At 31.5% G+C, this 23,757-nt stretch overlaps 2 protein-coding genes across 3 annotated transcripts in view; one reads left to right on the top strand and one right to left on the bottom strand.

Annotated features, from left to right (window-relative positions):
- The window catches only part of LOC106467440 (sodium-dependent nutrient amino acid transporter 1-like), a 26,665-nt gene extending 18,774 nt beyond the window's left edge, over positions 1 to 7,891 (top strand). For both annotated transcript variants that reach the window (XM_022395629.1, XM_022395631.1), the window contains exons 4-9: positions 830 to 945; positions 2,633 to 2,761; positions 5,620 to 5,719; positions 6,000 to 6,100; positions 6,683 to 6,850; positions 7,440 to 7,891. In XM_022395629.1, coding sequence (XP_022251337.1) covers positions 830 to 945; positions 2,633 to 2,761; positions 5,620 to 5,719; positions 6,000 to 6,100; positions 6,683 to 6,850; positions 7,440 to 7,610 — 785 coding nt within the window. In that variant the 3' untranslated portion in view covers positions 7,611 to 7,891. The remainder of the gene's footprint in view (positions 1 to 829; positions 946 to 2,632; positions 2,762 to 5,619; positions 5,720 to 5,999; positions 6,101 to 6,682; positions 6,851 to 7,439) is intronic.
- A 1,629-nt stretch (positions 7,892 to 9,520) lies between these two features.
- On the bottom strand, positions 9,521 to 23,473 carry LOC106467442 (ATP-dependent RNA helicase DDX24-like). The gene is made up of 14 exons (XM_013927792.2): positions 23,219 to 23,473; positions 20,167 to 20,398; positions 19,411 to 19,559; positions 19,055 to 19,141; positions 17,273 to 17,389; positions 16,693 to 16,803; positions 15,992 to 16,110; positions 15,719 to 15,846; positions 14,757 to 14,875; positions 12,117 to 12,398; positions 11,687 to 11,804; positions 10,788 to 10,971; positions 9,973 to 10,136; positions 9,521 to 9,654 (listed from the first exon to the last, which is right to left on the bottom strand). The coding sequence occupies exons 1-14, from the start codon at positions 23,414 to 23,416 to the stop codon at positions 9,539 to 9,541; spliced, it is 2,124 nt and encodes a 707-aa protein (XP_013783246.1). The 5' UTR covers positions 23,417 to 23,473; the 3' UTR covers positions 9,521 to 9,538.
- Positions 23,474 to 23,757: the final 284 nt, after the last annotated feature.

The raw sequence follows: 23,757 nt of genomic DNA, 5'->3' as shown, positions 1-23,757 counted from the left end.
AAGAGAATGGCATTGGAACATTGCAGTGGCCAGCACAAAGCCCCTACTTCAACCCAATAGAACATCTCTGGGATGAACTGGAACGCAGAATTAGGGCAAGGCCAAGACGGCCCTCTTCAGTTTAGTGGAGCCTACTAATGCTTTAAAGGAGGAGTGGAGCATAATACCATCAACTTCCTACCAGAAATTAGTAGACAGTCTTCCACGACTCATAGAAGCCAAAGGCGGGACAACATGCTAGTAATTTCTTGGAATAAAGACGTTTCATTCATAACTACCCGTGTCCCGTGACTTTTGGTAGGATAGTGTACATTGAAATTGGCCTGGCATGGCCAGTTGGTTAGGGCGGTCGTCTCGCAGTCTGCGGGTTCGAATCCCTGTCCCACCTTTCAGCCGTGGGGGCGTTATAATGTGACGGTCAATCGCACCATTTTTTGGTAAAAGAGAAGCTCAAGATTTGGCGGTAGGTGGTGATGACTAGCTGCCTTCCCTCTAGTCTATTACTACTAAATTAGGGATGGCTAGCGCAGATAGCCCTCGTATAGCTTTGCGCTAAATTCAAAACAAACAGACAAACAATATTCAAATTACAGCTTCACATGTTTATTCTTTTGTTACTATCTGTTTTAATGGTCGTGTAGCAATGTTTGTTACGACGAATAACTTGCTAGTACAATTTTATTAACCGTGCCTAAATGACTAAATTAACTTCCTACCTATATGAAATAAAAAGATATATCAATTAATGAAAAATATATATTCGCAATTTCGTTATAAAAAACTCGGGTAGAATAAATTCCTTTTCATTCACTTGATTTCACATTTTCAGGTATGGGCCTAGCGTTTATAGCCTACCCGGAAGCTTTGGGGAAGATAAAAGTTGTACCTCAGCTGTGGTCTGTCCTCTTCTTCGTTATGTTACTGACATTAGGCTTAGGAAGTTCGGTAAGACGGGTATTGTATTGTTTTGTATTTATTGTACTGCAGTCTGTGTTTATGCCAAAACTACTCAACGCTCATTCACACTCTCGTCTCAAAGCACCCTAGGAAACCCGTACTGAACTTCTAGTCCACTGTTTCTCAACCTTTTTCAATGTCATTCACCACTATAAGTTTTTCACAACAACTCACTCACTCCAGTTCGAAAAAAAGGCAAAAAAGTACTAAATTAAAATGCAATATTCTTGTTATGTCTTAAATATACATCAAACTACAACTAGAATGAATAATAATAACTACTGACTTATTTTTTAGCTCTTGAATTTGTTGTATAATTGATAACACTCATTAACACCAGGGGGAACCATTTACCCAATTGAGAAGCACTGCTGTTTAATAAGGAAGCGAGATATTTTAACAAATTTCAACACAGATTGTCGCAGATTGCCAGTTTTAAAAATTTCAACTTCTTCCTTGACTAACTAGCGTTTTGCCACTCAGGATGCTACGTGACTTGTTAAGTGGCTTTTGATCAAAGCTGTAAAATGTTTTCCTTCGTTGTAGGAAAACAAAAATCAAAAGTAACAAGAAAAAATCGAAGTCTCATTAATTTGTATACATTGATTAGTTATCACAGCCTGCCAGAACGACAGTAGTGTCAATAAACTTTGTATTTCATGTCTTCAGTAATTTAAAGTTTCGATTGAATAGATTATGTTGTCGACGGTAAGATATGAGAACTGGACGAAACAGTATAACTGTGTTGTTAATGCCAGAAAATTATCAAAACTCCTATTGATGATATTAATGGTGTTAACATTGTGCCTCCAAAGTTTTTTATGTCGTAGCTATCATAAAAATGTGGCCGGAATGTGTCAGTAATATTCGCGTCCCGTTATCACAAAAACAAAACCACGCTCAGTACTTTGAGTTGAGTGCGTTACAAGAGTGAACGTTCAATCCCGCTCTTCAGTCTGAAAAAGTAGCCAAAGAGTTGGCGGTGGGTGGTGTTGACTAGTTGCTTTCTCTCCAGTATATCACTTCAAAATTAAGGACGGCTGATAACGCAGACAGCCTTCGTGTAACTTTGCGTGAAATTCAACAAACCATCGCAAAGAAACTTTATATAAACTAGCAGACACGCTGCCCTACTGTTTGTCCTAGTAATTACTAAGCGTAGTATTCGTACTTCATTGAAAAATGTGAAAAAAAGATATTTTCTGGAAAGTACTGCACGGGAAAAGTGTTAGGATTGTGCTGATATAACCTGTAATGGTTTTATATATAAAAAGTGGTACTCTTTATTAAAAATACGTTTTTTAGTAACTCCATTTTTTTAGTACTATATTTACAAATTACATCAATGAAGGTACAATCCTAGTGAAAGTCGTGTTCTTGTTGTGAGGAGAGTACTTTTATTTAAAATTGTGTTCAATTATAAAGAAATGGTTGTTGCACATACCACAGTTGTTTTTCTAATTGTCTGAGTCTTGAATACCCAAAGTGTGAAATTTTTTTATTCAATACATGGCGCCACATTGTATTTATTATTTCGGTGACATACATTAATACACGACACGTCCATTATAGTAAGATGTATAATTTGTGTATTTTCTATACGTAACTCTATTTTTAACCTTTAATATCTTTACTACCTTTAATTTTGTTCATTGTTATTCGTTTTCTGTTGCAGATCGCTCAAGTCGAAACTATTTTGACATCTATCAAAGATCAGTATCCCGTCCTCCAGAAGAAGAAAAGTATTGTGGCTTTGTGCGTGTGTAGCCTGTTTTGCCTTTGTGGATTGCCACTCACAACAGATGTAAAGTTTAATTGTACACTTATTTAAAAAATTATGAGTTTAGTCCTTGAAGTCACTTACAAAAAAGCGAGTCAGATGTAATAGTATCAGATATTACACAAAAACAAAGTTAAAAATTACTCAAACAACATGAATTGATTATAACAATTTATTACTAGACATAGAATAACTATTATAAAAGAGAAAACGACTTTGTAAAATATAATATTATGAATTAGTACCTACTTCCTGTTATATCTTCCTTAATGTTAGGAACAAATGACTACAATAAATTGTCATGTGATAAAATTCAACCACAAATAGGCCTAATGTTTGAGTGAAATATATACAGGGTGTTTCAGAAGTCCATCACAGGCAAATAATTCAGAAATGAAGAGGTACAGAAAATAATTGTTAGTGGTATAGAATGAGGTGTTGGGCCTACTTTATGATCATATTATTGGAATTATTTAAGGTCATGTCCTTCGAAATGTTATTGAAATGCATCACCAAATTGTTATTGGCATAGGTGTGGACAATAATCAATGAAACATTTTAAACCAAAAATCGTCAACATCGCTACTCAAAAACTACTGATATAAACATAAATGTAACCATACCATGCACATGGAGCTGTGCAATAAAAGATCGAAATTCAACTACAGTAAGTTTGGGGTGAAAGGTTAGATTTTTGCATAAGCAGGTCATTGCACCTTTGAAGGGTCCAAAATGTTAAAACTAGTAAAATAAAAGTCTCCTACGTAAAGTAACACACACAAACATTGTGCTACAGTTGCTCCCAAATCATCTAACTAATGGTCCAATATCTAGCAGTTTAACCTTGTTCTACTGTATGCTATGTCACCATGATAACCAGGCTGCTGCTATGTTGTATGTCAAATCTTTTCCAAATGAACGCCATTCTTCACATCAGATGATAGGAGGTGTATGTCAGTGACTGCATAATAAAGGTCCATTTACTTATAGACGCTGTGCACACAGACTAAGAACAGCAACCAATACAGACAATAAAACTGTAATATTGGCATTTATCACACAAGACTTACATAATAGTGCCCACGATACTACTCGTCATAGTGGGTTAGGGTACTCAACAGAAACAGATTTTAGTCATTTCATATTCACCTCCATCAAAGTTTCCATGAAGGTGATTAAAGGCATTATGATATCTGCATTGAGTTTTTGGTATGAATATAGGCAGATCCACAGTTCCCCATTAACTTCACCTGGACAAAATTTTAGTCGTGATGGGGTTGTTAACATCAAAATGCTCACTATTGGTTGGATACCAGTCCACATACCCAGAACGTGCAATTATGAAAATAACAGTATTGTAATTTCTGGATAACATACCCCTTGCCATGGTGAGTACTATGTAGCCACAAATTGATGGTGCACCACACATAGATAGAGTTCTTCATAATTGGCTAAATTACACCTTTCAAGGCATTAGGTTGTCTGTGGAGGTCTTTCGAATTGTCTCCACTGTCTCCCTGATCACTCTCGTCTTAAAGGTCATTAAATCATCGTCTTACAACATATCACAGAGAAGGCCGAAGTTAGAATGTTTACCTAACAAATTGAACCAGTACTAGCATCATAATTAGGTGGATATCAGAGTGTAAGAGATACTTTGTTCAACGCTGCTGAATTTGTATCTGCTGATCAGAACACCTGGCAGTAGCCTTAAATATTGGATATACCTAACATAGAATCCAACTGCCCATTCTTGTTTAAAAATGCTCAGAATAGTCATCTTTGTAACAAGCATAAGATGGGCAATAGCTGCACAAACTACCAGAAATGTATCAAGAAGCACAGAAACTATTAATCAGACTGAATCACTATTAGTATTAATATTGGTCTGCCTCAAGGATCGCCAGTCCTCTTCAACATTTACACCATGGATCTAGTCCATCTTGACAGTCCAATCAGATAGTGTGTGCTGACAGCATCCTGGTGTACAGTATAAGCTCTAGCAAAGTTGAAATCAAAAGGAAGATGTAATCATCCCTTAGAAGAAATGGTGTAATGAAACAGGTCTGATCACCAATCCTGCTACAGCCATTTTATGTACACTCAACAACAGATATACTGATGAGGACAAACTATCACCATCCTTTGTGATCACTGCTTTCCCTCTGGGAGAAACACTGAAATATCTAGGGGTCACGTTCAACACATACAATAACATCACGGTAACCAGAGCTACCAAAGGCACTGAAAACTGTAGCAGGAAATGGAGTTGAATAACTTTATCTGCTTATACTCTAACCAAAGTCTTATCCACTATATCCTGGATTATGCACTACTGATGATCAGCATTATTACTTAATACCAATTACGGAATGCATTTCAGTCAAACTCCAATTATACCTCACAAACCTCAAAATATGTAGTTAATTCGGGTTATTTAAGTTTAGTTGAAAAATGGTCCTTGAACGTTTTTAAATATAGATTATCTGTGAAAGTATATCCCGAATAATGACCTTTGAAGTCACGAAAGAACAAAACAATAAATAAGAGAAAAAACAGAAGAGTTTAAAGATGTATATATGTGTGTGTGTGTGTGTGCATATATGGTGGACATAGTGTGGCTGAAATATTATCATACACCCATTCTCTAGGAAAATTACAAAGACTGTAATGTTTAAAATGTGACAAATATAATTGATTACAATCTAAGTGTGTTGTTAACTGTGTCTGAGATCTGCAATGCTTATACAACACAGTTTTATAATACAAATTTACTTATACAGCAGAATTCGTTGTGGTAATTTAAACACAAAATATATCAAAGTGGTTTTGTTAGGCTTTAAAAATGTTTTCTGCTTGATACGTGTTTATATTTCCGTCAGGCCGGCCTTTATATAATGACTCTACTTGACAATTATGGTGTTGGAACGGCTGCCTTTCTTTACTGTATTGTAGAAACAACGGGACTGATGTGGATATATGGTAAGTTTATATACTTCTGGTTTCCATGAATTATCTAACAAAATAATTTAAAATAAATGAACGAATCCTTTTTCATCCTACAATGTTATGTGGTCTATATTCAAATTAAAAAATTAGAAGTAAAGCTAAATATTAAAGTATAATTGACAATTTTTAAATTTAAAAGGTTAATTTAATGTTTAGAAAATAGTAAATTAAAAGTTTTTTTAAAAGTTTAACTAGTCAATTTTGCACTTTTAAACTTATTATATACATAAACTGGTTATATACGCTTCCACAGGTTGGAGAAACTTCTGTAACGACATTCATTTCATGCTGAATGCCGCAGTAGGATTGTACTGGAAAATCACGTGGGTAATCACAGCACCTGTGATACTAATTGTAAGCACTCCCTCTTGCTATATAATATGTTGTTTTTACTGCGAATTAATTTGTATCTAATATATATTTTAGCTTTATGTTCATGTAAAACGTATTATAAGCTTAAAATTGCATATCCCAGAACATTACATTTGACATGTATTGCTATTATGTAATGAACATTTACTACTCTTCAAAGAAAGGAATGTATATACATAGAACTTCGTTATTATAACTTAACACAGTGAGATGGGACTTTCCGAGAAATGATCCCCTTATCATGTATATACACGATACTGTAAATAGAAAAAATCTGAAAATAACATGATTTTTTTTATCATACTGCATTTTGGACCTATTGGTTTCTAATGCTTCGTTGGCATGAAACCGTAACTTTAATTTGAGAAAGTGTAAGTGTGTAAAAATCGTTAAGGATTTACTCACAAACTTCATTTATCGTTTTCTTAAGTGAAACTAAGACCAATTAGGAATAATTTTAAAAAAATGTGAAATGATGCTATTAACATTCACCCTCGTTATCTCCATCATAACGGTGACATGATATCCACGTTTTTTTTTAATATTTATCTCTGTGTCTTGTAGGTGATATTTATTTATGGAAATGTGATGTTGGCCATTGAAAAGAACAATGAAGAAAGTAGTACAATTCCACCTTGGGGTACGGCGATAGGGTGGGTTCTGGCAGCTGTTGCCATCTTCCAGATCCCCATATGGATTATACGCATAGTCTACAATACGAAAGGTCCACAGGTAAGAACAAGTCTCGTACAAAATTCTAAATTTTCCTTACTCAAATACATGAAAATAAAAAAAGTTCAAAAATTCAGCTGCTTACACGAAGCTATCTTTGTTTTCTCCCTGATCTTTTGGTAAATTAATTGCAGGTTAACTATAAGTTGTATGGTAAATTGTGAAGTGTAGTTTCTGGTTATCAGTAATCTGATGGTCCTACATGAAAAATATCTTACTTTTGTTTGTAACCTTGAAAAGTTATATTGTAAATTGTGATGCTTAGTTTATGATGGTCCTACATATTAATTATCTTCCATGTTTCTTTTATTCAGTTATTACATTGTATTTTGGGAATGCTACAAACAATATTAAAACAAAAAACAATTAATTAAGTAACCTTTTTAACCAAATTAATGGGCTCAATGTATAAGCTTAACACAAAAATATGGGATGAAATATACACATATTTAAATACACAGGTTTCTTATGTATTAAAGTAAAATATCATTAAGTTTTAGATAATTAATTTTAATTCCTAGAGGTTACCATGTAATATATGAAATAAGCATTTTCAAACAATTACCGAGTTTTTTATATTGGGTTTCAGAGATTGAAAAAAGCTTTCCAGCCACGAGAAGACTGGGGTCCTAGTAATCCAACCAATTACATCTCTTGGAAAATTTGGAAATCTAGTGGAAAGACTGTTTCAAATGTTGAAAATGGTATTATTGCATACCAGAATGAGGCTTTCGAAAGAGATGACACAACCAAATTTTAATGTCTTTTGGTCAAGTGCTAGAATAGTGAAATACAGAGAACAGATGTACTTTTATGGAGTTATTTTTATATCTGTTAGATTCACAAAAAAAAGTGTGTGTGTTTAGTTTCAAATCAAAAATATGATAACGTTTCTGGTTTTAAATTTCTAAACTGATTTTTGATTCATGAGAAATGAAGTCCTTCAGACTACCACCTACACTTCATAAGTTTTTGATATACATAGTACATACATTTAACTGTATCTTATATACTTTATGTGTATTAAATTAATTCAAAAAAGTTTCAGTAATGATTCCTTTTATTAGCAGATAATGAAATCTACAATTAGAAGATTGTAATTTGCGTGATTTTTTTTTCACTTTAACGAAATATATTAGAAATAAACTCTGTAAATAACCTAACACACATTTTATAGTACTCATTTAAAAGAGATATTTTTAAGCATGGAAGATAAGACTATTGATATAGTTCTACTCTGGAACAATCTAGAACATGTGAGTACACATCTAATTTAGCTGTCATTTATATGTTTAACATTATTTAAAGGTTAAATTACAACCTCGAGTAAAAACAATCAAACTCTCGCTAAAAACTCAAGACTCCAAAGACATTGTTAGTTACAGAAAATATAGAAATAAGTCAGCTGAAAAACTTCGGCTGCAGAAGTTCACAAAAATTCTTCTCTGTCACTGTTCTTGCATGGAATCTACCCGATTAATTCTACAAATTCATATACTGTTTTGTCAAACAACAGATTACATTTGCTCCTTTGTTACTTTTTTAAAACTGAAATTCACATATTAATAACAAAGATCACACAGTTCTACACAGCTACACTTAGTAACATGGATTCTTCAGATTTACTAGTCAGTAACAGCCAATCAAAACCCTGCAGAGAAATAAATCTTCAGGAGAAAGTGTGGCTGCATTTTCTACACTCTATGAAAGCCCATCTCGAACGTCAACAGACAATCCCTGACCTAGAATCTACAGAGGAATAACCTTGAGACAGACACAAAGAAGACTGCAGAAGATAGCCCACTGTTGGACACACTGGAAGAGTGTTGTTGATGGCCTATGCCCAACAGGAACAATGGGCCTAAGTAAGTAACTAATAGCTTAGTGATTCCAATATTCTATATGGATACACTTATTAATGTAAAAATATATACTACTCTACATGGGTATGCTTATTTACATAAAGATATTCTGCTATTCTATATGGATATGTTTATTTACATAAAGAGATTCCACTATTCTATATGGATACATTTATTAATATAAAAATATACACTACTCTACATGGATATGCTTATTTACATAAAGAGATTCCATTATTCTATATGGATATGCTTATTTACATAGAGATTCCACTATTCTATATGGATACATTTATTATCATAAAGAGATTCCACTGTTCTATATGGATACACTTATTAATATAAAAATATACACTACTCTACATGGGTATGCTTATTTACATAGAGATTCCACTATTCCACATTGATACAAAAATGCAAATTTCTTTGCAGGTTTTCAGTTTTAAGCACATGGAGAAAGCAGTATTATGACAATCAACTAATATATATAAATGTTTTTTAATCAAACTGTTTGTATTCTTTAGATACCCGTGAAGCATTTGTACATAAGAATTAGTTTAGATTGTAGTGGTACAACTGCTACAAAAGTTAAGTTTGGGTGTAATAATGCCATATTTTACTGATATAGTTGATATGTTGGCAGAACAAAACAAAGCATTTCTTTGCATTTAATTCATTTTACTGTTTTCCAGAATGTTATTTTAGTTCCTATTTTCACTGTTCTATTTTCCAGACCTGTCATATTTTCACTTTGTCTAACATTTTGAATAAAACCTTTTGTTTTTTATAAAATTCTAAACACTAAGAGTGAAGGTTAAAAATAACTTTAATGGTGACCTTTACAAGTATTTTTTTTATACAATTTTTTCCTTCTACCCATTGGCTTGAACCGTTTATTTTCAGCGACATCACCCTGGACAACTGTTACAGCTTTCTTCTGACCTGTTGGATAAATATTATCAAATTACCTGTGCCTTTGGATGCTCATCCACAATAAATTAACTTTTATATGTTAAAGTAAATATGTATGTATTGGAACAATATTAGAGCAAGTCCATTATTAATAATTAATGATATAGTTAGCACTTTGGCTGAGCATGAGTTACTTAGATATCTAACATTAAGAATCAAAATTTTGAAGCAACATAATTATAAGTTCAATTCAACAATAAACTTTTAATGCATATTTAAAGTGTAATGAAAAAAATTCTGTAAAAAAATTTTGCCATTAAATATTAGTAAATCACTATATGTTCTTACTCTGAACATAAGGTAAGGTCAGTTTTCCAGACTTGGTTGGATAGCTTCCACCTGTGCCTCGACGAACTACTGGCTGGTTAAGCATAGTCAGCAGAGACTTCTTCATGACTTTTATCTGTTTTATATTCCCGCTTTGTTCAGTGGGGTCTTGCATGTCATGTAAGCTTGATATGGTTAAGAAACACAATCAGAAAAATATCTGTCACACACACACATCTACTAAACGTAAATATCTGTCACACACACACATCTATTAAATGTAAGTCCATATCAAACACTAAAAAACAGACATCTTTTAATTTTATTATTTCTATATTTACATTTAGAAAAAATATTTAGCTTTTTATAAAGATGGCATGGTCAATTAAATACCTTTGTCCCTGGAGGCCTATACTAGGTTAAAAACATTATGTTAAATAATGGCCCAAATCTATCTCAAAAGAATCACATCAGACTGTAAAAGGTTTTTTTTTAAATCTTCCACAGGTTTTAAGACAATGTTATTTTCTGATTCAAAACCCATAACAAGACTGCAAGAAAATATCTGCTGTCTGAAATAATTTTTCATGTATCTTAACTATTTTGGGGGTTTGTCAGCTTCCTTCTTATTAGCACAATACAACAAAAGCCTCCAGTAGCAAATTAATGTACAACATTTCTTCGTAACAAAAGCCTCCAATAACTACAAACTAGTGAACTAGAGTTTACACTTTATAACAAGGATACAAGTTGTCTTCAATAGCACATTAATGTACAACATTTCTTAATAACAAAAGCCCCCAATAACTACAAACTCTAGTTTATAACAAGGATACAAGTTATCTTCTTTATCCCCCACATCTAGATCCATTTCACCTGCAACCTTCTTAATCCAATTATTTTGAGCTAAGCGTTGTCGATGTCTATGCTCCAACACATCAAGCTGTTTAGCTAAGTTTACCCTCTCTCTGACCATAATAAGGACTGCACGGTCAACAGGAAATAATGGAAGGTCCTCATCTGGAAAAAAAATAATTAACCTCAGCTTAACTCTCATAAATCTGTTATTTATATAACTGTGTTTTATTTTCTCAAAGATAAAATACAATCAATACAGAATGATAAAAATACACAAAAGAGAGAAACAATCTGTCAAAGATATTAAATATGACCACCAACATTACAATGTATCTTATCAGAACACTGTCGGTTGTTACTTTCCCTTTACATTCTTCTCATTTAAAAAACATTTACTGTTGGATAGAAGTAATGAAGAAGAACTAGAGAATTCAGATCTAATATGTTTCTATCTAAATTTTCTACTTAAAACTTATTTGGTTCACTAATGTTTAGATCTTGGAAGATGATATGTAATAAACTATCAACATATACTTTAGTAGATTTGAAAATAATAGAATAACAAACTGAACCCTAAACTTCATTTTTAATTAACCTCTTATGATGCAACATTAGACTAACAGCTAATTTAACTTGATACACAAGTTAAGTGCTCTCTGCCTCTTCAGTATAAACTACATTTTAGAAGCATAAAGAAATCCCACATTAAATGTACTACTTTCTTGTGTTTTCAAACATTCATGAAACAACAACTGATAAGAAATATCCAGTATAAGAAGATGAAAACAAATTTTTCATCAAAACATAAGATCTTGTATCTTTTGGAAATTAACTTTCTACCAGTTTAAGTTCAGCTGATAACAACAGTTATACTTACCCCTGTTCAAGGTTTTACATAGTTTACGGTAAAAAGTTACTTCCTGTGGCTCTACTAACATCAGACTCAGGCCCTCTCTCTGAGCTCTTGCTGTACGTCCACTACGATGAACATAGATCTAAATACACAAAATTCATAATATTTAAAACATTCCTTTAGAAACAAGTATCTAAAAACATTGTCATAATAAAAACAATTTACAATGGAGAAAATCTATTTGTTTTACAGTTACCCTCCAAAGATGCAGTATAAGTTATTCAATAAAATAACATATGTACTTTTGTTTTATTATCAAAAATAAATTATGGAAGTAAAATTAGAAGTCATAATTCTTTAACATTTTTCAATGAGTATCAAACTAACACTAAATAGAACAATAACATTACAAAACAAGTACTAACTGCCATGTTTAATTTTTAGAATGGCGTACCTCTGCCGTGCGTGGCACCTGGTAGTGAACAACATGTTCAACTCCAGGAATGTCTAGTCCTCTTGCTGCTACGTCTGTGGCCAACAACAGACCTCGCTCACTGGTAGTAAATTTGTCCAAGTTCTTAAGTCGTTGCCGTTGGTGCATCGATGCATGGAGTGGTAATGGTGAACATGCTAAAAGATCTAACACATTCTTCAGACGTCGAACACAGTCGATACTGTTACAGAACACAAGTGTTCTTCCAGGGTATGTCAGCAGGAAGTAGTACAAATACAAGTCCTGTATTTTTAAGAAATATAAAACACGGGTTATTTGTCGACCTAAAAGCAGAAGAAATGTGTGAAGAAAATAATAAAGATTATTTTGTTATGAAAGAAACAAATCTATATTCAAATATTTTGTGTTTAGAACATACCTAACTTATTTTAATAATGCTCACTCTCTAGCTTAAACTAAGAGCTATTAACTCTTAATCACTAGGATGCATTGATTCATTTGTTTGTTTCATTACAATTCTGAAACAAACTAATGGATACTTTGAGATGAACTTTCTACAGATTTTGTAGCTTCTCCAAAATAAAATGTTTTATTTTGACATGTGATGCTTATATGAATTTGCATCTTAGAAAAGTTAAAAAGATTTCACTATGTTGTATACTTTAATTAAGGATTTTTGTCTTCCTATATTGTTGTAAAGCTTATTAATAAAGTTTTTATTCTATAAAACTGTAAATTTTATCTTTATTTTCACTAAAAAATACTGCATGCACTTCCACCGTGTACAATACAAATAGTGTTTTCTGCAGTACCAAATTTATAAGCAAGTTTTTTTTCTGATTGTTAATATGAAGTTTTCATTTAACAAAAGTATAAAGTTTTAACCCATTAAATATTCATTTATATATATTTTAGTACATTTCCTTTTATTGATATTCTTGCCCATTCAAGCAGTTAATATGCCAATAAAGACTAATGTAAATTCTCGCTGAAACAAAACTTGATACAATCAACTGCAAAATTAACCTACCTAAGCTTACCACACCTTCTTCCACTGCAATAGTTTAAATGAAATATAAAATGATCAAGCATGCTTTTCTTAAAGAAAAATCAAGACTATAATTGTGAGTTAAGTTGTCCACAAACATTTCTTCTTTATTATTTTCTGATCTCTACAAAAGTCTTTGCTAAATTAGATAAAAGAGCTTTTATGACGTGTTTAGATTAATCAACTATGGCTTTTCAAACATAAAATATAGGCATTTACATCATACTATGACAACCAAAGTTGAGAAACAGCAGTTAGCTAAACATGATAAATCTACATTTGTATTTAGGTTATGAGGTCAAATTAGCACTGTTTTGGTCAATACTATCTCAACTTTCTTCCTAGGGGATTGTGATACTGTATTATGATAAGGAAAAATTCTGGAAATTCACAAACATTGATGTGTTTGTTCAGAGTGAAATCAACCCAAAGTTAAAATTTGTCACTTAAAAACAAATTATGTATGAAATTAAATATATAAAATTTCCTTATTTAATAAACTTTAATTTAGATATATTTTTTTAATGTTTGGAAGAATATTACAACATAATTTTCTATCATTCAAGAGTGTAGTTATTTTTTCCTTGGGATAGAATGTATCCAGCTAGGTTACCTTGAATTAAACCTCAACAGAAATTGAAATATTACAAACCCGAGGAATTTCATGTTTTTAGTTGGCCTTCCTGATCAGGAGAGCATGGTTCATCCGTATTCCTTTAGTTATGACCAATGAAAGTTAACATATTCACGGATTAAATAAAAAACGATTCATGAAGAAATGCAACTTTGTATAAGGGAATGTAATTTTCCTGAGAGTGAAAATAATTTATTTTATTATTTCTATCCCTGCTTACTCTACACACCACACTAACAAGTAATCCTCATTCTCCAGATTACAGTAACAGGTTAACTAGTAATCCTCCTTCTCCAGACCACAATAACAACTTAACTAGTAATTCTCATTTTCCAGACCACAATAACAAGTTAACTAGTAATCCATATTCTCCATACCACAATAACAAGTTAACTAGTAATTCTCATTCTCCATACCACAATAACAAGTTAACTAGTAATTCTCATTCTCCAGACCACAATAACAAGTTAACTAGTAATTCTCATTCTCCAGACCACAATAACAAGTTAACTGGTAATCCTCATTCTCCAGACCACAATAACAAGTTAACTGGTAATCCTCATTCTCCAGACCACAATAACAAGTTAACTGGTAATCCTCCATTCTCTAGACTACAATAACAAGTTAACTAGTAATCCTCATTCTCCAGACCACAATAACAAGTTAACTAGTAATCCTCCTTCTCTAGACCACAATAACAAGTTAACTAGTAATCCTCCTTCTCTAGACTACAATAACAAGTTAAATGGTAATCCTCATTCTCCAGATCACAATATCAAGTTAACTAGTAATCCTCATTCTCCATATCACAATAACAAGTTAACAAACAAAATATTACTAATAGTGGCATTTAAGGTTGACATACTACAAAGTAACTTATGTTCTCCAAAATTCATTTCTTAACTAACAATGACCTGCTTTGTCCTTCATATTAGAGTGATGACTAATTGTAACTAACCTTTTCTTTCAAGCTACAGTTGATGCAAGCTTCCGTTAGCGTCTCTACTGTTCCAACTCTTCGAGATAAATCAATGATCTTAGGTTTATCTCTTGTGCCCAACTCTGACATCAGCAACTCTACATAAAGATAGGTGCAAGTATTACAGTCATCTTACATTGTATACAAAATATATACAAGAATCAAGAAATTTTTTCGCATTAAAGATATATTCATATTGTTGGGAAAACAAGACCAAATGAGACATATTTCTTTGTTTAGTACAACATACTTTAGAAATAAGCAACACCTCTTAGAACAAAATATTAGCACAAAGACTAAGAAAGTATTTTTGACACTTCCATGCATTCTCTTCATTGACATTTTATGTACAGAAGAACGCTGTTATGGAAACATCAAAATTTTATGTATAGAAGAACAATGTGGTTCAGTTGTTATGGAAACATCAACATTTTATGTACTGAGGAACAATGTGGTTCAGTTGTTATGGAAACATTAACATTTTATGTACTGAGGAACAATGTGGTTCAGTTGTTATGGAAACATCAACATTTTATGTACTGAGGAACAATGTGGTTCAGTTGTTATGGAAACATTAACATTTTATGTACTGAGGAACAATGTGGTTCAGTTGTTATGGAAACATCAACATTTTATGTACAGAAGAACAATGTGGTTCAGTTGTTATGGAAACATCAACATCATTATGTACTGAGGAACAATGTGGTTCAGTTGTTATGGAAATTTATAATTTTGGCTTTCAGTATAATTATTTTAGTTCCTATTAAATTTGTGTAAAGTGCAGATGCTAATCAAAACAGAATTTGACTTTTGTTTTAACTGTAATTTGTTAGTCCCATCAACCTTAACTCTTTCTTGTAGACATCAAGTTTCTTTGCATACTTAGCTTCTCCAATACTTTTACTTCATTATTAATTAGCACTCTTTTTATCACAGCTTACCCAATTTTTCCTTCTGTGTGAGTTTGTACTTTCTCTTATTGAGTAATAACCTCTGTGGCAGGTCATGAATCATTGTAAGAGTGGCAGAGAATACAAACGTCTGACGCTTCTTTCGCATTTCTTCATCCCTAGAATAGAATAGGTACAAAGTGGTTATCTGTGTTTTAGTTCTATAAATATGTACCTTTAGAGGATATACAAGAAGTGTTAAACTACCTTTAATTATGTTAGGATCAAAACTATATGATATCACATAATGTACGTAAAACTCGCCTATTGATAAGTTGTAACAATTGTTTTAGCTCTAAAAAATGTCCTTTCTCCACCATTCTATCAGCTTCATCAATGACAAGATATTTGATATTTGATACTTGGTTCAGATGTGGTTCACCCTGCAAAAAAAAGGAAAAAGAGCAAACGTTGCAATGTGAAAAAGGAAACATACCTGAAAAAACAAACAAATAAGTTTAAAATCTAATTTGTTTGAATAGGGGAAGAAATTAAATAATTTTTACAAAATATTTGGGGTCCGTGAAGACCCTAGAAGACTAACATAAAGTTAAATAAATAAAATACCAATACTCTCAGAAAAAGAAGCCATAATTCAACCATATAATCATTAAGTACTATAAACACACAGAAAAAAGGAGCCATAATTCAACCATATAATCATTAAGTACTATAAACACACAGAAAAAAAGGAGCCATAATTCAACCATGTAATCATTAAAGTACTATAAACACACAGAAAAAAAGTAGACATAATTCAAACATTTAATTATTAAATACTATAAACACACAGAAAAAAAGGAGCCATAATTCAACCATGTAATTATTAAATACTATAAACACACACAGAAAAGAAAAAAAGCCATAATTCAACCACATTATTATTATATATTATAAAAGAATTATATGCTTTTAATTTTTCTGATGTCCAGACAATCTTTCATATATAACACACACACACACACCTCTTCAATAAGTTCCCACAGCCGGCCAGGTGTCGCAACAACTATTTCAGGGCATTTTTTGAGCAAGCGTTGCTGCTTCTGAGGAGCCATTCCACCAACTACTACTGTTACCTATTGATTATAGAAATTACTGCAATGTGCATTAAGATTTTTATACATAATTTGATTGATTTTATTTCACAAAGTTTCATCAATGTTTAGCTTTGTTTTTTTAAATATTTACTTTTAAACTAAGAAATTAATTAAAGTATAATATTAACATTTGAATTATAATCTACAATTTGATACTAAACTTACTGACATATATTCATAAAACAGTAGTTCAATAAAATTTTGAATGCAAGTCAACAAACGCGATGACACGGCCTTTGCCATGTGACCCGTCGAGATAGGGTTAATGAAGCTCTACCACCAGCATAATCTGATTTACAAATTAAGTAGGTTTTCTGTTGAATGCATACAATTCTGTTAAGAAGCAGTGTCAGGTAGATTAAACAAACTTTCTCACTAATGATCATCATAATTTCAGTGGTTGTACAAAAGAAAACTTAACAACTCCCTGTTTTAGCTATGAGCATACCTTTAGGTCAGTGAATCTCATGATGGCTTCAAGATGTTTCTTTACTTGGATAGCGAGTTCTCGAGTAGGAGTCAGCACTAGGGCCCTTAAAGGACAAGCAGGAAGATCTTTGTTGTTCTATATCCACAACAAATATAACAATACTATATTTAAAAGACACAAAACAGAAATAAAAAATTTTGTTCATGTTAATACAAATTTCAGTACACAAGTTTATTTCAATAAGAAGTCAATAAATTTACAAGTTTTATCATATACCCAAATAAGATTGGTTGAAAATTAAATGTTTAAGTTTTGAGCATATTGGAGGTCATGTAAAATTTCTTAACTCTACATTAACCCTTACTGGACCAAAGGGCTATCACTGATATCTCATTTTTTTTTTTTTTACAATGAAAACACTTAACCAAATTACATAAAACTTTGTACAAACTTACGAATATAATAGTATCTAGTTTATGCTTTAAAAAAATTCATATACATCTAGAGCAACTACAAAAAATTCCCAGATCTATGATTTGTTACCAAGTCTTCTAAACTTTCCATTACATTACTTTGTTCACCCCTAGAGGAGTTCCAGTTAATCAATTTCCCAAAAAGCTACAAGCCATTAAAATTTGCTCTACATTGACATACATAGGTTATACTCTGCTCTACCTGATGATATTTAACTGTTGGGTCTTTTTACTTTCAGAGCTAAGCTTCATCAGTAATTGTTCATACTATGTAATGTGATACCACAAAAGGGTGGCAGCAAAGAGCAGTAGTAATAAAACCACTGAAAGAGAAGAAAAATCTCAAGAAAAGAATAATTATTTATATTTTCAAGTGATGATATCTTAACAAATATAAACTTATACTTAGTGATGAGCAGAAAAATTCTAAAAAAAAAAACAAAACAATACATGTATGTTTCCTCATAGCTGGGTAGAAATTTGAAACTTTGTTCATTTCTCCTTGTGCATTACACTAAGTAAATGTTGCATACTGAAAAAATGATCAATTCTAAAATATTTTTGAGTTAAAAATTGTTAAGGTAGAGTTAGAATCATTACTTTTACTTAAATTCCAAAATTTGATAAGCAGGAGTGCTCTCAAAACTTGAAAAGTGCTCCGAGACACAAGTAGGATTAATTCCAATAAACTATATTAAATAATTACCACCCCTTTCACTCTAGAATATTAAACTCCACTGAGATGTTCAATTTCATTTCAAAATAAGTTTCCAATGTCAAAAGTAAATTTTTTAATATTGAGAAAATGACACCATTTCCAACTATGTATGAATCACTATCTTTTCCCTATACCACATTCATCATTTTAAGATAAAATATTCTTCAATTACAGAAAGAATATTTTATTCAGACATAACTGAAACACACAAATATCCTGCAAAAGTCCTAACTTACAAAAATTCTTATTTCCATTTGTAATAGAAAGAATTTAAACGAAACCTTTGTTTTTATAGTGGCCAATATTATTATCTTCTTTCAACTAGAAAATCAAGCAATTTTATCAACACTATTCATATAACAGAAATAATTTCAAACTATCTTAAACAAACTAACACTTTAATAATTATTAATTTCATACACTTTTCAGCATAACCAATAGTATGTATCAGCAAAGACCTAACCTAGGTTTTTTTTTTTTAAATAACATGCACATATAAGAGAATTTTTATGACGATGAAAATATCTGGTATTTACTTACTATAAAAAAATCCAGGAAAACAATCTTCCCAGATGACAAGAGATATTCAAAAGATGCCTCAAAACTAACCTCTGTTTGGTTCCTTTTTATGTAGTCTTTCTCTTCCAAAATTCGATGAACAATTGGAATTCCAAATGCTAGTGTTTTTCCACTACCCTATAGAAAAGACATTTTATTCATACAAACTAAAGGATATGTAGCTGCCTCAAGTGTTAAGCTCTCAGTTTAGTTCTGGTTATTATTAGAAAAATCAAAACATTTAACAACTAACCTTTTTATGAGAAAAAAGTTGTCAATAACATCAAATCCTAGTGGAAACCAATAAATTTGAAATTATAGACAAGAACCTGGTATAACCAGTGACTAAAATTTATTTTAAATTATACACAACTATTCTTTTGCTAACAATATCAATTGTAGCTTACAGTTTCTGCTGCACCAATGATATCTCTACGATCTCTTATTGCTGGTGGAAGACTCAGAACTTGAATAGGGGTAGGAGAGGTAAAATTCATTGCTCCCAAAGCTTTTAGTACTGAATTTGGAACAAACAGGTTTGTCCAAGCTGACATATCTGAAAAAGAAACTGTATTTTTCAGAGTGCTATTACAGAACATCATGTTATTACTAATTTGGAATAATAAGGCCAACTTGTAAGATAATATTGTTTTCACTGTAGAACACCATGTTATTACTAGTGCTTTTACACAACATTTCTTTTGAAATTTACATTTTCTCTAAAATTTTATTATGAAACATACCATAAAAAGGTTTTATGGTCAGTCCTAAAATGACTAAGATAAACATTTGATTTTTTTTCAGTTCAATTTAATAACAAACATTCAAGATATAAAACTTACCATATTAAATGTACAATTTGCTAATTTGTTCAGTAAATACAAACATTTTAAACTTAATTAACTGATATTATATTAATTTTGCCCTAGACATGATCTAGAACAGTGATTTCCAAACTTTTTTCAATGATGACACTCTAACCCACAAACCTTGGTTTGCGTGATACCCCTGCTGCCACATGCAATATATTTTTAAAGTCTTTTTATGTTCTTAATTATTCTTCATTTGGTGAAACTCTTGTGACACCCCTAGCAACTTGCCACAACACAGTTTTGAAAATAATACTCAAGAATAACCAAAACTACAGAAGACCAACATATTACCTCTTTCTTGAAGATTTACTAACTCAACACCTTTATTCTCATTTGAAGTCTCTGTTTTCTTCTTTGTTTCAGTTACAACAGTGCCATCTAGTTTCCTTTTCAGACCTTTCTTTTTAACTTCTTTGTGGTTTGCTGCATCTGTTTGATGTTTATTCTCCGATACCCTTGACATCCTCTTAACACCAAATTTTTTAAATGAGCCATTTTTATTTCTTTTTTCGTTCTTCTTCACCTACAGAAGAATCATATCAAAACTCACTAAAGAAATGGATTTTATTTATTCTTTGCATTCTTATAACATCATTTATAATATTAGTTTAATCTAACAAAATATCTTAGAAATTTTTAATTTATATGTATTAGTAAAATGTTTATTAGCATTATGTGTATAAATATTTCTAAACAATGAGGACAGGTATTAGCTTTATATGAATAAATATTTTTAAATACTGAGGATAAGTACTAGCATTATGTATATATATATTTCTAAACACTAATGATAGGTATTAGCATTATGTGTATAAATATTTCTAAACAATGAGGACAGGTATTAGCTTTATATGAATATATATTTTTAAATACTGAGGATAAGTGAATAGAGTTGTTTAACAACAAGTAAAACTTGGAATGGTCTATTCTTTCATTGGAGGTGTGTCTTGAGCCAGACTAGTTTCGGAGAATTCCACTCCTGATCAGTGACCCTGGACACTACCACCAATAAAATAACAGGCCAAACCAAGCCTTTCTAGTAGTGAGGTATCGAAAATAGTATTAGCATTATGTGTATAAATATTTCTAAACACTGAGGATAAGTATTAGCATGAATTATACAACACAGTCTTATTTAAACAAATTATTTGTCAAACATAAACTGTGCCTTACATGCATATAATAGAAATCATTGTGAGAGAAATAAAACCAGGCAAACAAAATTTCATATTGAAACATGACATAAGAAGCCGAGTACAATATGTATTTACTGATACCCACTAACAAGAACTATAAAACTCAATTCTGATTTATTATAAATATATACTACTATAAAAATTGTCAAACGCTTAGTCTTTTGGTACAATGTGTAAAAATGTAATTGAAAGTGCAGGTTTTTAGAAAGCATGTAATCGATTATATCTTGATCAAGTTAATTATCTAGCTCTAAAAGTATTACAATGTATTACCACGTAAAAATCACAGATCAGTTTTTATGGTCCAATTATTTTAAGTTAACTAAGTTAACATGCAAACAGTAATGCATTGCCTACAGTGCCTAATGTCTAACATCACACACACAAGCACAGTAGTATATTGGACACTGGATATCTCAAAGCTACATGTTAAGCTTGTGCATTGTTGAATGTTTAGAAATAATGAAAGATGTATTTACTTATCAGTCACCTGTTGTAAAAATACTATGCACACTTTTCCAGATGTGTTAATCGAAACAATTAATTCAGTATTATTTTAAATGTCCATAAGCAGGTTTACAACAATGTTGGAACCTTAAATGTTGTGTGGATAACTAAGCAGCTTAACACTAGAAATAAACAACCTTATAGCACCAAAATTGTTATTTTTCCTTAACTGAACACTCAGTATTTTGCTTTACAGTTTCTTCAGGAGAATTCCACTAAAACACAAACCATAACTGACAGTACAAAGCTTCAAATGGTTTAAATAATAAATACACTAAAAATTAAATAATCAAGAAGTTACTGAAACACTTTTTAACTAATAAGAAAAACTAATAATCATAACTCATTTTATTTATTGAGTAAATTTTTCCTTCGTCAAAGTTAAACCTAGTACTTTGGATATTCTCCAAGTAGCATAAATTTAAAATCAAACAACATAAAAATTAGAATAACATCAATTTATTGTGTAAAATAAAACTTTTGATAATTATAACTTAATCTTAGAAAATCTGAAAAACCATTTGATGATGAATCAAGATAAACCTAAAAAGTATCTTCTAATAATTTAGTATTATTGTGTTAGCAAAATTAACTTCATTTTCAGCTTTGTAATCAAATCATCAGTATTTTTTATATGAAAGAAAAGACTTCAGCTATAATAATATAACATTTTGGATTAATCAGAATTAACCATATACTCCTAAAGTTACCTAAATTAGCCAAACAAAGCTAAACTAACATTGTATTATTTGATATAAAACTTTTATTGCAGCTTTACCTTAAAACGTTTGAAACCCAACAGGGAATAAGTACTATAAAAACCCAAAGCTTAATCAGACAGCATTAGATTTAATGTGGTGACAACACTATTTACGTTGTTTGTTGAAATTCTCAAATGTGGGTATATCTCGCCATGTTAATGAAATCCCATAGCTTTTAGAAATATTCATCCAGATCTTATAGAGAACGATCCGAACAATGGAATGTTTTTCATTTTGCACTACTAAACAAACACTTGGTAATTGGAACCAGTACATCTTGTTACATGTTCCTTTTAAAAACCGAGAGCTTTTGCACCCGCACATTTTAGTGCCATAAGCCGTGTGTTTTGTAGGCCTGTTGGCAAGAGCAGCCCTGAATGTACCCACAATATGGTTACAACATAATATAGCACTGGGATGCAACATCTATTTAAACCATGCTTAGAGTTAGTCTGTGTAATCTGTTAAACTCTATGTCACGCTGTATCACTCAGTGCATGAGCAAAATTTGTTACAATGGTAACAACTGTTTTATCATATTAATTTACTATACATAATACAGATAACATAAATATAACAAACTTAAAAAGGAAAAGGAAAGGCCCCAACTCTACATATTACTGTTTGCAAACAAGTATGATGCCTCAACTTTCCATGTTAATTTTTGACTTTTAATATGTAAATAAAAAGTAACTGTAAAAGATAAATAGCACTATAACCATAACTTTAAAAGTATTACTAGTAAGTAATTTATTGATGTGAATTATAAAATTTTCAATTTTAATCACACGACTTCGAATTCAACGTTTCAACTGTTCAAAGTTACAAGACTTTACCGTACTGTACAAGTACTACTAGTATTAATAATAACAGTTCTACCTTAGGCTTAGCAGATGCGTGCTTGTCATTACCAACAATTACAGCTCCTCCTTTAGAATCTTTAACCAATTCGTAACAATCTAGTTCTTCAAATCCAACAAGTCCCTCAAATTCACCTTGTCCAGCTAAATCTAAATCTAATGTAACAGGTTTCCAATTTAAAACTTTTTTAGTTTTACTCGTCTTTTTACGAGCCATTTCAACCACGTGAATAGATGGCGCAGTGATCTACCTTGTATTTTACTTCACTCTTTCTTCTTCTCTTTTTGTTAAAAATATTCTTATTATATTGTTACGACAGCGGAAGTCACGTGCCTCTAGTAACACGTCATGATATTCTAGAAAGATCATGTCCGTTCGTGAAGCCTCGAGTGTTCTCCAGACGCCCACTATTTCGCATATATATATAAGACGGTAAATAAAGTGACGGCAATAATTGAATTGCAGACAGGCAGAGATAGACGCGGACAACTGAGTCAAGTGCGATAAAGTGCGTGAATCGTTCGTTGTGAATTATAGCGTATGTTGAAGTTAATATG

The sequence above is a fragment of the Limulus polyphemus genome, unplaced genomic scaffold, assembly GCF_000517525.1.
Source record: "Limulus polyphemus unplaced genomic scaffold, Limulus_polyphemus-2.1.2 Scaffold2617, whole genome shotgun sequence".
NCBI classification, from domain to species: domain Eukaryota; kingdom Metazoa; phylum Arthropoda; class Merostomata; order Xiphosura; family Limulidae; genus Limulus; species Limulus polyphemus.
This window is presented reverse-complemented; position numbering and strand designations above follow the sequence as displayed.